Below are 12,994 nucleotides of genomic sequence, written 5' to 3' on the forward strand. Positions count from 1 at the left end.
AACAACCAGGCAACACCTTGCAAAATAAAGAGGCTAAGTCCAAATATATAATTAATTAGTAAGGAAACAAATCAGGAAGAAATTAGAAAGATGTTATCGTTCGGTGTGCATGCATAAATATAACATAATATTAAAAAAAAAAAAAAGGAGCAAATTAGGCAAATCCAAACCACAATCATGACTTAATTCACAGGAATTTTGCATGCATGCCTACACCACCGCATGGAACTATATATGCTAGCTTTGACGCTCGTTGCGGTACTGAAGGCATATATATACTCGGGCCTACAGCAAGAATTTCTTTGAGGAAACCTGGAATTTAAGAGACGATGATAGCACAGGTTCCTGCAATCCATGCATTCCAAATACATCAAGACACACACACATATATATATATATATATATATAGCAGCCGGTAGATCAATAGATATATATATATATATATATATTAAATGATAAACTAATTATGATTCTCTTTTATAACTAATTTACAATATTTCTATTTCAAATGGAGGGTAGTTACATAATTGTTTTTTTTGTAAAATAATTATTTAATTTAGATGTAAAATTGTAATTATTTTAATGAAGTGACACAATTATTTTGGTAATTTGTTGTAAAATAAATTGTAAAAGAGTTATAAGCTGTGTGTGATGATGATCATTACGTACGTATCCACCCACCCACACACACACACACACATATATATATATTTATAATGGTTATGGTGATTTGAGTGTTTGAGACGTTGAATTTTGAAATATTGTTTGATCTATAGCAATATTTAATTAATATATTTCCTGTCCTAAAGTATATAAACTGAGCATGAATTCATGTTCGATTAATATATGTGGCCATCCAATTTATTTATTTTTCTCTCTCTAGATCTTACTTATAATAATTTGAAGTAGTATATACTGAGCCTCCGACGTAATTAATCCAGGGTCGTAAAATATAGTTCGACTAGTACTACATATTTTGGTCCCAATAAAATATAATTTTTAATAAAGAAATTGAAAATCTAACTATATATTATTGTCAGAATTTTAGACAAAAAGGAGGTTTAATTTTTTTTTTTTTTTGGGGGGGGGGGGGGGGTGTAATTTGTGACCATATTATTAATATAAGAGGGATCATGAGTAGCCTAACCTCTATTTTTTGGCTTTCCTGATAATCACGTAAGAGGCTACGTCCAGTACTGCTGATGATCAGTACGAAGGGTGCTCTTTTAATATTACTGCGTACATGTAAGTCGTGCATTTTTTTGAGTATATCTTCGTATGTTACCTTTGCAGGATGCTCCTTACTAACCATTTTGATCAACTGATAGGTCATTGCTCCCATGGACGTTTCGGCCATTCCCTGTCCGCTGGAATTAGCCTGCATATATATATATATATATATATATATATATATAGTAATTAATGGTACGAAATATACATGTGGATTAATATAGAAGGAAGAAATTCTCTAATTACGTACGTACATTGCTTTCGGGAGTATTCACATCATCTCTACAAGCACTCAGACAAATTGCCAATCCTCCGTTTGTAGCTTTCTGATCTGCTTTTGATTGATTATCATCAGATTTCTTCTCTATCCAACGTCCCTCAGCATTAATACTGCATGCAGCTCTCAAGCGAAAACTTAACGTGAATTATCCATAATTTATATTAATTATATGCATGTGCAACAATTAATTTGGTATTATTCATAATCATATTTCAAAATATTTACTAATATTAATTTGGTACAAATTCAAATATATATGTTATATTAATTTCATATATATATATATATATATATAATATTGGTGCATGTTCTGATATTATTGTACGTACGTAGCAGCTAGCACTTTCATGGATACTACTGAAATATTAAACCAGCTTTTACAATGAAGCAATTGTACAGTACAACCCTAATTCTAAAATGATCCGCAAATCTTCAGAAAATTAAACTAAATTACAGCAATATTATAATATCCTCTTAAAATCATTAATAACAACAATATGCTTTAATAAACATATGTGAATTATTAATAATAACAATATCATGATGCATTAATATTTATAACCACATGTCTCAAAAGCTTAACTTGATGAAAAGAGCTAGATTTAATTATGTAAATTGTATTCTTAACACTCGATCAGTTCCCTCACATACAGATTATATATTAGACTTCTCCTCAATGTATAAGTACTCGACCTAACGTATGAAATATTTAATAAATAGGTTGAAGTGTATAGCCAAGATTTGGATCTCTGAACCTTTATGGAATGTGATACTATCATCATGTGTAATTTTCGTTTATCTTAAAAGTTTAAGCCGATAAGAAGATATATATTTAATTATATAAATTATATTCCTAACGTCAAAACGTATATATAAAAGGAAAGTTTTTAGACACCAAAACCAAAAATCCGCATTTAAATTTAGAACCAACATGATATCATGTCAAGAGAGTTATACAAAACAACATGATAATATATATATATATATATATATATATATATATATATATTATATACTTACCTTTGTTGGTTGTATTCGTAGTTTAAATCAAGAATGCTTCCACTATGACAAGCATCCACAATTGCATAAAGTGTGACGCCCTTCTTGAGCGGCTGTACAATGGTGGAATTTATGTAGCTATTTGGGATCATACCTTTTCCCGTACAATCAACCAAACAGACATGATTAGACTCAGGTTGTCGCGGTAAGCCATGTCCAGAGAAGAAGAACACCAATGAGTCTCCGGACTCTGCACCCTCCACAAGCCATTTTAAGGATTCTTCTATATTCTTCTTCGTTGGAATAGTTGATTTATTTCCGTTCTCTTCTTCTGCATCATTATTGTATTATAATCTATTAATCTTTCATTTGATTTGTGAATTTAAAATAATTGAACACTTTTTTCCCAAAAAAAAAAAAAAAGGAAAGTTATCAAAGTAGGCGATTAGATATATAATAAAGTGGATCATGATCATAATATGTGTTAATGCTTTGCAACATGAACGTCCCTATAGATCTAGAGAAACAACAAATTAAAGGGAAATTAGCAGATCGAAGCTGATTCAGTCTCTGATCTCTTCTCCCCTGATCGGATCACTCATGAAATGCATCATCATGCGCATATAGAATTAATCCAAGACAAGGAATATCATAAATTTCTTTTTCCCAGCGATATATCTATAGTAATTAAAACAATTAAATTAACCCAAACTTCACACATAATGATCAGTCTAATCTTGCACGAAACTGATTTAGATCCTACGTACGGACTTAAGATTTTTTCACTTAATTTATTTTCTAGAAGCTTAATTGTCGGCCGGGAATATCCCTTTCTTTTTTCAGGTTTTTTTTTTTTTTTTAAGGGAGAAGATGGTTCCGGAATCTAACTCCCTACATGTCGGAAGCGTTGATTAATCCTATGTCTAGGTTGTGGATCTATGCTGAAGTGAAAGCTAGCCGTACTGTACGTAGTTATCTTTGGATCTCGTCGCCAAGACGATGATCATATAATTAATTTATATATGTTTTTGACAGAAAAACTACGTTGCCTTCCCATGCAATATTCATGTAATTTCTCTTATAATATAATTAGCTAAATTAATTAGAACCGTTCTTGTCGACGAATGAAGCAAGATCCATATATGCAGCAGCTATATAACATGAAATTACCAAAACAAATATTTTTTTAGGTTTTAAATATTAAGATCACGAGACCGAAAAACAATTAATTACCTGTGAGGACGCGAATACACTCCTCAGTATAACCGAAGTGCTTAATCAACAATTTTTTTATTTCCTTCACATCATTGACAGGTCCTTCGAGGCGACTTATATTCTCCCCCGCGCCACGGCAAGTAACCCCACAAAGAAGTGCTCGCTTCCTTCCGGCGGCTGGTGCCTCTGCTGGAGATGGCCGCTTAATATCTTGCGAAGAAGAATCAGTACTTGGCCGGCTGGCTGCATGAGTGGTACTAGTAATAGTAGTACTGCTTGACTGCTGCTTATTGATCAGTACCTGATCATTACTGAGGGAGATAGAGATATAAGAGATGGGAGGATCTAATGAACAAAGCTAACCACTACTTTGCCTAAAAAAAAAAAAAAAAAAAAGAAAGAAAAAAGAAAAGAAAAAGAAGTTAATACGTACCTAATTGCAGGCATCTCGATCCGCTTCTCCGAGCTAGCTAGACAGATGGTAAAGGCAACAGCGAGACGTTCTCTCTTCTCCGTTTTCTTCAGAAAAATTTCCTTAGTAAAACGCGATGTTATAATCTTAATTATGGCTTGTGAAAAACCAATAAAGCCTTATAAGGTGCAATATTCCTTAACCACCAATTGAACACATCGATCGCTCTTTTTTCCAGCTTTATGATCCCTTTATTATTCTCTCCCTTGCTTTTTACAAAGGTGCATGCAAGAGCTAATTGATGCCCTAACATATGAGCTTTATTTCATCAGTGGCTGATCAAAAAGGATCACCGGCTTAATTAGCTGCCTTTTGCTTTATTGCATGTGGTGATCTTGATCTCGATTCTTCCTCGCGTATTGGCTAACCAAAAGCCTCTAAAAAAACATAACAAAAAGTTATGGTGAAAATTATTAGCTATAACCTCTAGAATGATCGAGTTCCTAGATACAGTGCGATACTTTAATCGCTAAAACAGTGCAGGATTAATATTAAGATCCCTTCTTATGTGATGCACGGCACTGATCATGTTACGACACCTCCCTTCACCCGAAGAAAATGAAACTTTTAAGGCCGGTTGTTTAACCTATATTCGAAAGAAAATCGGAGAGTTACACCCATCATGAGTCTGCAGTAGTGGGTGGACAAGTTTCACGATTCCCAGAACCTGCTTTCCCACATGATCTTTAACTAACATGCACACTAGCAAATGCAAAGCTGGCTGTCCAAATATATATCTAATTCAATCAAATGCGAGCCTATATAATTAACATTTGCAATGGGCACCGTTTAAGGATTTGAAACATTTGCAATGGATACTGAGAACTTTCGGCAAATTTGTTTGATCTACTGATGCATGTAGCCATGAACTAACTATATATACATACGCTTATTTGCCCATGCATATGGCAACGAATTAATTACTTGGAACTATTTTTTGTCCGATGAAATTGTGCACTCGAGTTTTGGTTTTGAGTTATCTGGAAGATGCATGGAATTTGCAGAACATCTTTAGGGATTGGATTGTTTTCACATTCTATCTCATCTCATCTAATCATTACAACTTTTCTAAACTTTCAAACAAAATACAAAAAATAATTCAACTTTTTCAAATTCTAAAATAAGAATAATATTTAAAAAATTATATTATAATAATTTTTATTTAACTTTCATCTCATCTGATTTGCGTAACCAAATGGGGCCAGCTTGTTGGGGTTACTATGAAGCAAATCCTTCGATGACATTCAAGAAGACTAACCTTGTACGTAGCATCACGGCCATCTCCTGTAGCTATGAGCTTTTTGCTTACAAATGCTTGTGTTTTTTCCCTTAGAAAGCAATATATTTCATCTTTTAGCAAAGTAGAGGAAAGGCAAGTGCACGCTACATCAGCCATGGAAACCATACAAATCACATATAACCCAACATCCCAGAACGCCTAATATTGCCTAGCTTGCTGCTATAGCTGATACTTTAATCAGAGCCAATATAAGCATCTAATTTCTGATCATCATCCACCATTCTGCTGCCAAAAAATTGAATAAAAAATACAGCAATGAGCATCAACAACAAGCGGGTTTGTAGTTCTACCACAAAAAGAACTGATCATAACATTAATATTAACACTGATAAGCTTTGGAAGAAACAGATTTAGAAAAAACTTCCTTTTGTTATACATTGCGCGCGGGGATCCTCTACCATTTTATCACTGAATACATATTGGCTTCACATCCACAGGTTCTGCAATTTCTTCAAATTAAAAGAGATCAAGCTTGAGGTTCATTAGTGTGATCAGAACTGATGAGCATTTCAAATTAGAGATCGAACTTTTCTTCGCATATTGGCTTCATGAGTTATATTTATTTTAAAAGAAAGTGCCTTTTTATAGTTTTAGTAGGAGTTTAAAGTAACTGTACACTAGCTGGCTACACTAGACAGCCGTATGAAAGCATTGCATGCATGATGCATGCATAGACGACATATTTTATACGAAGGACATTTTTTCTTTTTCCCCTTTATTCTCTCTGCTTTTTTTTTTTCAAAGCAAGAATCTGATGCCCTAATTAACCCTTTATTCAGTGGGCTCCTCGATTTGATTCTTCTTCAGGTGTAGGCTGAACCAAAATTCTCGCAAAATTTACCAAAAACTACTGCACTACTGATCGAAATTATTTTGGTCTTAGATTTTTATTTTCTATCTTTAATTTTGTATTATATATTCAAGATTTTACCGTCTAAGCATCACCTTTAATTTATTTTTGAAAAGTGATCAGATACAACATGGGAAATTCTCAAGAAATCACATTGTTAGAATATATATAATAAAAAGAATAAAATCTACATCTTTTCATCAATTTAAATTTTTGGAATAAGTGATGATTTCATATAGTATATATTAGAGTAGAGGTCATGAGTTCAAATTCTGATTCTACACTTTATCTATTTAATTATATATTCCATATGTTGAGCTTAATTATTCATCGATGGAGAGATTGAGCTTAATAATAAAATCCAACTCTTCACATCAATTTTATGCTTTGAAATATTTAGATGGGATTCAATTGATCCAATCCATTAGTATTAGTATGATTGTCCGATTAAACATCATCTTTTATTTTGAAATATCTATATGCGTAAAATTATGTATATACCAGTTTAATTGAACTAAATTTTGTCATAATTAAGAATATATAATCAATATATTATTTTTATATTAATTACATACAAAAATTCCACACTAATTAACCAGTAATTATATACTGCTTATTTTGATTAATCTTTATTTAGATATTCCACATTCTTCACACAAATTAAAACTGGCAGTAAATTAAAGCTGGAACTACAATTATTAATTCCCACAGTGCGCAGTGTGACAAATTAACAAGCGACATCGATGATCGATATTGATGAAAAGCTTGCACCAGTATGTGGTTTGATGGAGCATGTAATTGCAATGACGACATGCATATACTCCTTTTTTTTGGGTACCCAAATTTTAGTGATCATGGCATATATACACGATTTACCGCAAAAATTTCCTCGAGAAAACCTGGAATTCCTGAGACGATGATAGCAGAGGTTCCTGAGACGATGATATATATCTTACTTGTGTTAGAGCCACGAAGATATCCTATAAAAGCAAATTGATAAATTGACGTAATTTCATATATGTAATACATTAGATTTATTAATTATTTACAATAAAAGTAGTTTTATAATTTAACATATCACATTAAGTCACAAGTTTATAAATTTATTTTTGCATGCACTACAAGAATTATGGCCTTTTGCCATGAATTCTTTTGCCAAGACAGACGGTGGTGGCAAATAATCACCGAATCACACGAAAACCATTCGTAAAAAATAAAACAAGCTTTTTCTCACAAAATTTAGTCGGCAAGTAAAACTTTGTGGGGAAAAGAGGATTTTCTGGCGACACATGGTTTGTTGTGGTGAATTTTGGTTGCCGCAAATAGTTTGGTCAGATATTTTATCCGTTCATGGGTTATGATGTTGTTACGACGAAGTTATTGACTTTTTACGGCGACATTGTGTCGCCGCAAATAAACTTGTCTGGGTTATTTGGTTCTTGCGGCGATATTTCTTAAAAAAGTCGCCGCAAAAGATAATTATATTAATTGCCCCGCATTTTTCCTCTTTCCCTTTCTTCCCCCATTCCCCCCAACCCACGCCGCTCTCGTCTCTCTCTCTCTCCCTGCGATTCCGAGCTGCAACCTCACGGCCTGTCTCTCGCTGTCACTACGACCCGACTCTCTCGGCCACACAAGATTATTATTAGAAATTTGAAAATTCTGCTGGAAAGAGCTGGATGCAAGTCATTTTAATGCTGATCATTAAAAAAATGATATTAAAAAAAACTGGCATATTTGTAATTTTGTACATTTATATATGAGAAGTGTTACATCCATAAAAAAAAAATTTGACAAAAGTAAAATTATAAATTAACATATTTTTATATGATATATTAGATTTATTTTACGATAAAAATAATTTTATAATATAACATACCACATAAAATCACATCAGTTTATGAGATTACTTTTAAAAAAATGCTAAATGAACTCATGATTTTGCCCCCTAATCTTACTGATCATGCATTTTATTTTATTTTATTAATTATTTTTACTTAATAACTGAGAAAATAACTATTAGTGAAGTTGTATATTTTATTTTTTATTTTTTTTAACGATCAAGGATGATATAAAAAAAAAAAAAAAAAAAAACTGAAAACAAAAAATTTTGAGCTAGCGGGATCCTTACTTTTATAAGATTTTTTGTGGCTAAAATTACATTTCTCTTTTTATATACGCTTTTACCTTGCTCCCTTAATTCGGTATCAATCTTTCTTGCCGAGTCAGTAGATGCATTCCAGCTTGTTTGAGTCGAATATTATCATTGTCACTCAAACCAAAAGTTGAAAACAGATCGATGCTGGTTCTTCTAAAAGATTTATTCCATTTTCTTGACGAAGTCGTCATATATATATAATAATAAATAGTTTGGCCATTTAATTTTGACAAATGAGAACTTGTGAAGAGTATACTTATTTTGAGGTGATAGATATCAATTAAACTTGTTTTTCTATTCTTTTGTATTGTAATAATTCGTTTTAATGTTTTGTGATAGAACGACTTGATCTCATGAGCCAATAATATTAGAGTACTGTTACGTCTGATCTGATGATCTCCAGCATCCTTCCAGCTTAGATCTTTCTATCAAATTAATAACCAATTAAGATATCTACTTGGTTGCAGCATTCTTGTTCCAGCAAGTCAAAGATCTGGGAGTGGACGAAACTGAAGAAGTCAAGAAAGAGCAGCAAAGGCAGACAAAGATTATGATGCTGATGTCGTGGCTACCACTGCTATGCTATGTAGAGCAAGCAATGGCACGGATGTCCCTGTTCTGAGCATCCGCGAAAGAGCCGAACTGGAGATTGTATTGGAGGAGACCATAGAGCTTTTGGAGCAGCAGGAGCAGGAGCAGGTTTTCTCTCTGTGGCTCCACCACTTCACGCATTGCCCCTCCTCCGACTGGCCAAACCTCCATGCCTCCTATACTCGCTGGTGCAATGCTTCTCGAAGGCTCCTTGTCATCCAGTGAAATTAACGGCATAAAGTAAAAGGCCCCATATATATATGCTCAAGAGACGAGATAATTAATTATATTGTTAATTTTCTTATTATTTTTATTATTTCTTAATTTAATTAATACTGGTAATTAAATTGTGCAGGACTATGTTATTACGTACTAGCTAGGCTGCTTATATCTTTGATCTGTCAGATGATCAAGAATATGTATATATATATGTAGTTATATATATAACGAGTCAATTAGGATCGTATTTATTACAACGAAATATTGCATATTTAAGATTTATTGAAGAACCATATATAACTGTTGGGTATAACTATAGATGTAAGACTAACTCGAAATATAGTAGCGGAAATAAACAAAAGAAATTGATGACAATCACACAGAAAGAACACCAAGATTTAAGTTGTTCGACTCAAAGTGAGTCTACGTCCATTGGTGGGGTCAGTATCAGAGATTTCACTATCAACAAATATGGAGTACAGATGAATACAACAAAACTTCACAAGGAAGTTATCTCTCAAACTCACTCTAAACTTCTCTCTCAAGAAAATACTAAAAACTAGACAAAAAGTGATTTCTGAAGTCTTAAGAAAGTGGAGGCACCGTTTGGTATTTATAGGAAAAGTGAGAAATCACTTCTATGAACATTGGCTCGAGCGAACGTCGAGCGAGTGTCGAGCGAGCGTAGGTTTTGCACACTTCGCTCAAGCCAACATACGAGCGATGCTTGAGCGAAGCTCTCTGTCTGAATTCGCTCGAGCTGAGTGTCGAGAGAATGTCGAGCGAAACTCTTTGTCTTCATATCGCTCGAGCTGAATGTCGAGCGATGCTTGAGCGAAGCTCTCTGTCTGAATTCGCTCGAGCTGAGTGTCGAGCGAATATCGAGCGAAGCTCTCTGTCTTCATATCGCTCGAGCTGAATGTCGAGCGATGCTTGAGTGAAGCTCTCTGTCTGAATTCGCTCGAGTCGAGTGAACCTCCGCTCGAGCGAACCTACGACATATGCACTGTTCAATCTGAATTCAAGCCACCTCTTAACAAATCTCCACCTTGGCTTGAACTCTGCCAATTTCAACACAAAAAACCTCCGACCACAAAACCAATCCCCACCATCAAATCCCTTACGGGAATAACAAAATGCGAACACCAATCAAGTCCAAACAAAGTTTGAACTTGTATACTGCAACTGGCTTAGTCATCATATCTGCTGGATTTTCTGTAGTAGCAATCTTCAAGAATCTGTATATCACCCTCTATAACAATCTCTCTGAGAAAATGGTACCTGACATCAATGTGCCTCGTTCTCTCATGATACATTTGATTTTTGGTCAAATGTATTGCACTCTGATTGTCACAGAATACTGAGATCCCATCTTGCTGTAAACCCAAATCATTGACCAAGCCTTTCAACCAAATGGCCTCCTTAACAGCCTCTGCTGCTGCCATGTACTCTGCCTCGGTAGTTGATAAAGCAACGGTGGATTGCAGTGTTGCTTTCCAACTAATAGCTGACCCACATAGAGTGAAAACATAACCTGTCAATGATCTTCTCTAATCTAAGTCTCCAGCATAATCAGAATCAACAAAACCAGTAACTTTGGAACTGAGATCGACATCTTTATCAAATATTAACCCAAAGTTCAGGGTTCCCCTTAGATACCTGAGTATCCATTTCACAGCCTGCCAATGAGTCTTACCTGAATTAGCCATATACCTGCTAACTACGCTCACGGTCTGTGAAATGTCTGGGCGGGTGCAAACCATTGCATACATGATGCTACCAACTGCACTTGAATAAAGAACACTAGCCATGAACAGTTCCTCTTCATCTGTCTGAGGAGATAGGCTAGCTGAAAGCTTAAAGTGCGTAGCAAGTGGTATACTTACTGGTTTGGAATCAAACATCCCAAATCTCTGAAGCATTTTCTCAATGTACTTTCCCTGGGACAAGTACAACTTTCCAGCTTTCCTATCTCTGAAGATTTCCATTCCCAAAATCTTCTTCGCAGCACCTAAGTCTTTCATTTCAAACTCATTTATGAGTTGGGTCTTTAACAAATCTATGTTAGATATGCTTCTAGCAGCAATAAGCATATCATCAACATATTAGCAAATAAATGAAAGACTTATCAAATAATTCCTTATGATAAACACAACTATCATAGTTACTTCTCAAATAACGATGATCAATCATAAAGGAATCAAACCGCTTATACCATTGCCTTAGCGACTGCTTCAAACCATATAAAGATTTCTTCAATCTGCACACATGATCTTCCTTGTTTTCAACAATGAATCCCTCTGGCTGATGCATATAAATGGTCTCTTCAAGCTCACCATGTAGGAATGTTGTTTTAACATCAAGTTGCTGCAGCTCTAAGTCATACAATGCTACTATAGCAAGTAGTAATCTGATCGAACTGTGTTTCACCACTGGAGAGAAGACTTCATTGAAGTCGATGCCTTCTCTCTGACTGAAGCCCTTAGCAACTAAGCGTGCCTTGTATCTTGCATCTGTATCACCCTGGATTCTCTCTTTTCTTTTGAAGACCCATTTGCAGCCAACAGTCTTTACCTTCTTTGACAACAGAACCAAATCCCATGTTTGGTTTTTGTGAAGAGACTCAATCTCTTCAGTCATAGCTGCGCACCACTGTGTAAATTCTGCGCTCTTGACAGCTTCTGAATAACTGGAAGGCTCCTGACCAACAATATTATCTGTTGTAGTAAGAGCATACATCACCATATCTGCATGAGCATATCTCTGAGGTGGTCTAATTTGCCTCCTCTGTCTACCAGTTGCTGTATTGTAGTCTTGCTCACCTTGTGCATCGCTACTCGAATCAGAATCATGCTCATCTACAATAGCATGATCTTGGGCGCCACTGGGCAGCCCGTGTGGTGCTTCCACCTGAAACTCCATCTGCTTTCTAACATCTTGTTCTTGTCCTGTAGAATCAAGTAATCTCCTTTCTCAGACTGAGCATGGATTTTTCATCAAAAGTGACATCCCTACTGATCACAAACTTAGGTAATTTAGGATCAGTACACCACAACCTGAATCCCTTCACCCCACTGGCATACCCAATGAATATGCCCTTCTTAGCCCTTGGCTCAAGTTTTCCATCATTAACATGGAAATATGTAGGACAACCAAAAACTTTCAAATTTGAATAATCAGCAGGAGTATCAGACCATACCTCATTCAGAGTCTTCAAACCAATCACTGTGGCTGGAAAACGATTGATCAAGAAGCAGGCTGTGTTAATTGCTTCAGCCCAGAAATCCTTAGCCAAGCCTGCATTAGAAAGCATGCTGCGGGCTCTCTCCAAGAGAGTCCTGTTCATCCGTTCAGCTACCCCATTTTGCTGTGGAGTATGTCTCACTGTACGATGTCTGGCAATACCCTCATTTCTGCAGAATTCATCAAACTCACCTCCGCAAAACTCCATACCATTGTTAGTGCGAAATCGCTTGATTTTCTTGCCCGTCTGATTTTCAATCAGAACTTTCCACTGTTTGAAGTTAACAAATGCATCACTTTTCTGCTTCAGAAAGTAAACCCAAACCTTCCGTGAGAAATCATCAATGAACGTAAGCAAATACTGAGCTTCACCTTTTGACGGGACGGAAGATGGGCCCAAAGATCAGAATGAATATAGTCCACAGAACTTTTGGTTC

The 12,994-nt window shown here is 35.1% G+C and overlaps 1 protein-coding gene and 2 long non-coding RNA genes across 3 annotated transcripts in view; all 3 read right to left on the bottom strand.

Annotated features, from left to right (window-relative positions):
- LOC121258443 (metacaspase-3-like) overlaps positions 1-12,994 on the bottom strand; it is a 24,157-nt gene continuing 11,163 nt past the window's right edge. Inside the window, exons 4-6 of the mRNA XM_041159953.1 lie at positions 1,485-1,620; positions 1,148-1,378; positions 1-345 (exon numbers count right to left, since the gene is read on the bottom strand). Of these exons, the coding sequence (XP_041015887.1) occupies positions 286-345; positions 1,148-1,378; positions 1,485-1,620 (427 nt within the window). The 3' untranslated portion in view covers positions 1-285. The remainder of the gene's footprint in view (positions 346-1,147; positions 1,379-1,484; positions 1,621-12,994) is intronic.
- On the bottom strand, positions 3,808-4,609 carry LOC121258447. Its single transcript, XR_005939404.1, has 2 exons — positions 4,158-4,609; positions 3,808-4,035 (listed from the first exon to the last, which is right to left on the bottom strand). It is a non-coding gene; the product is annotated as an uncharacterized LOC121258447 (long non-coding RNA).
- Positions 9,577-12,994, bottom strand: part of LOC121258450 — a 6,244-nt gene continuing 2,826 nt past the window's right edge. Inside the window, exon 2 of the long non-coding RNA XR_005939407.1 lies at positions 9,577-9,614. This is a non-coding gene — a long non-coding RNA (uncharacterized LOC121258450). The remainder of the gene's footprint in view (positions 9,615-12,994) is intronic.

The sequence above is a fragment of the Juglans microcarpa x Juglans regia genome, chromosome 3S (assembly GCF_004785595.1).
Source record: "Juglans microcarpa x Juglans regia isolate MS1-56 chromosome 3S, Jm3101_v1.0, whole genome shotgun sequence".
Taxonomy (NCBI): Eukaryota; Viridiplantae; Streptophyta; class Magnoliopsida; order Fagales; family Juglandaceae; genus Juglans; species Juglans microcarpa x Juglans regia.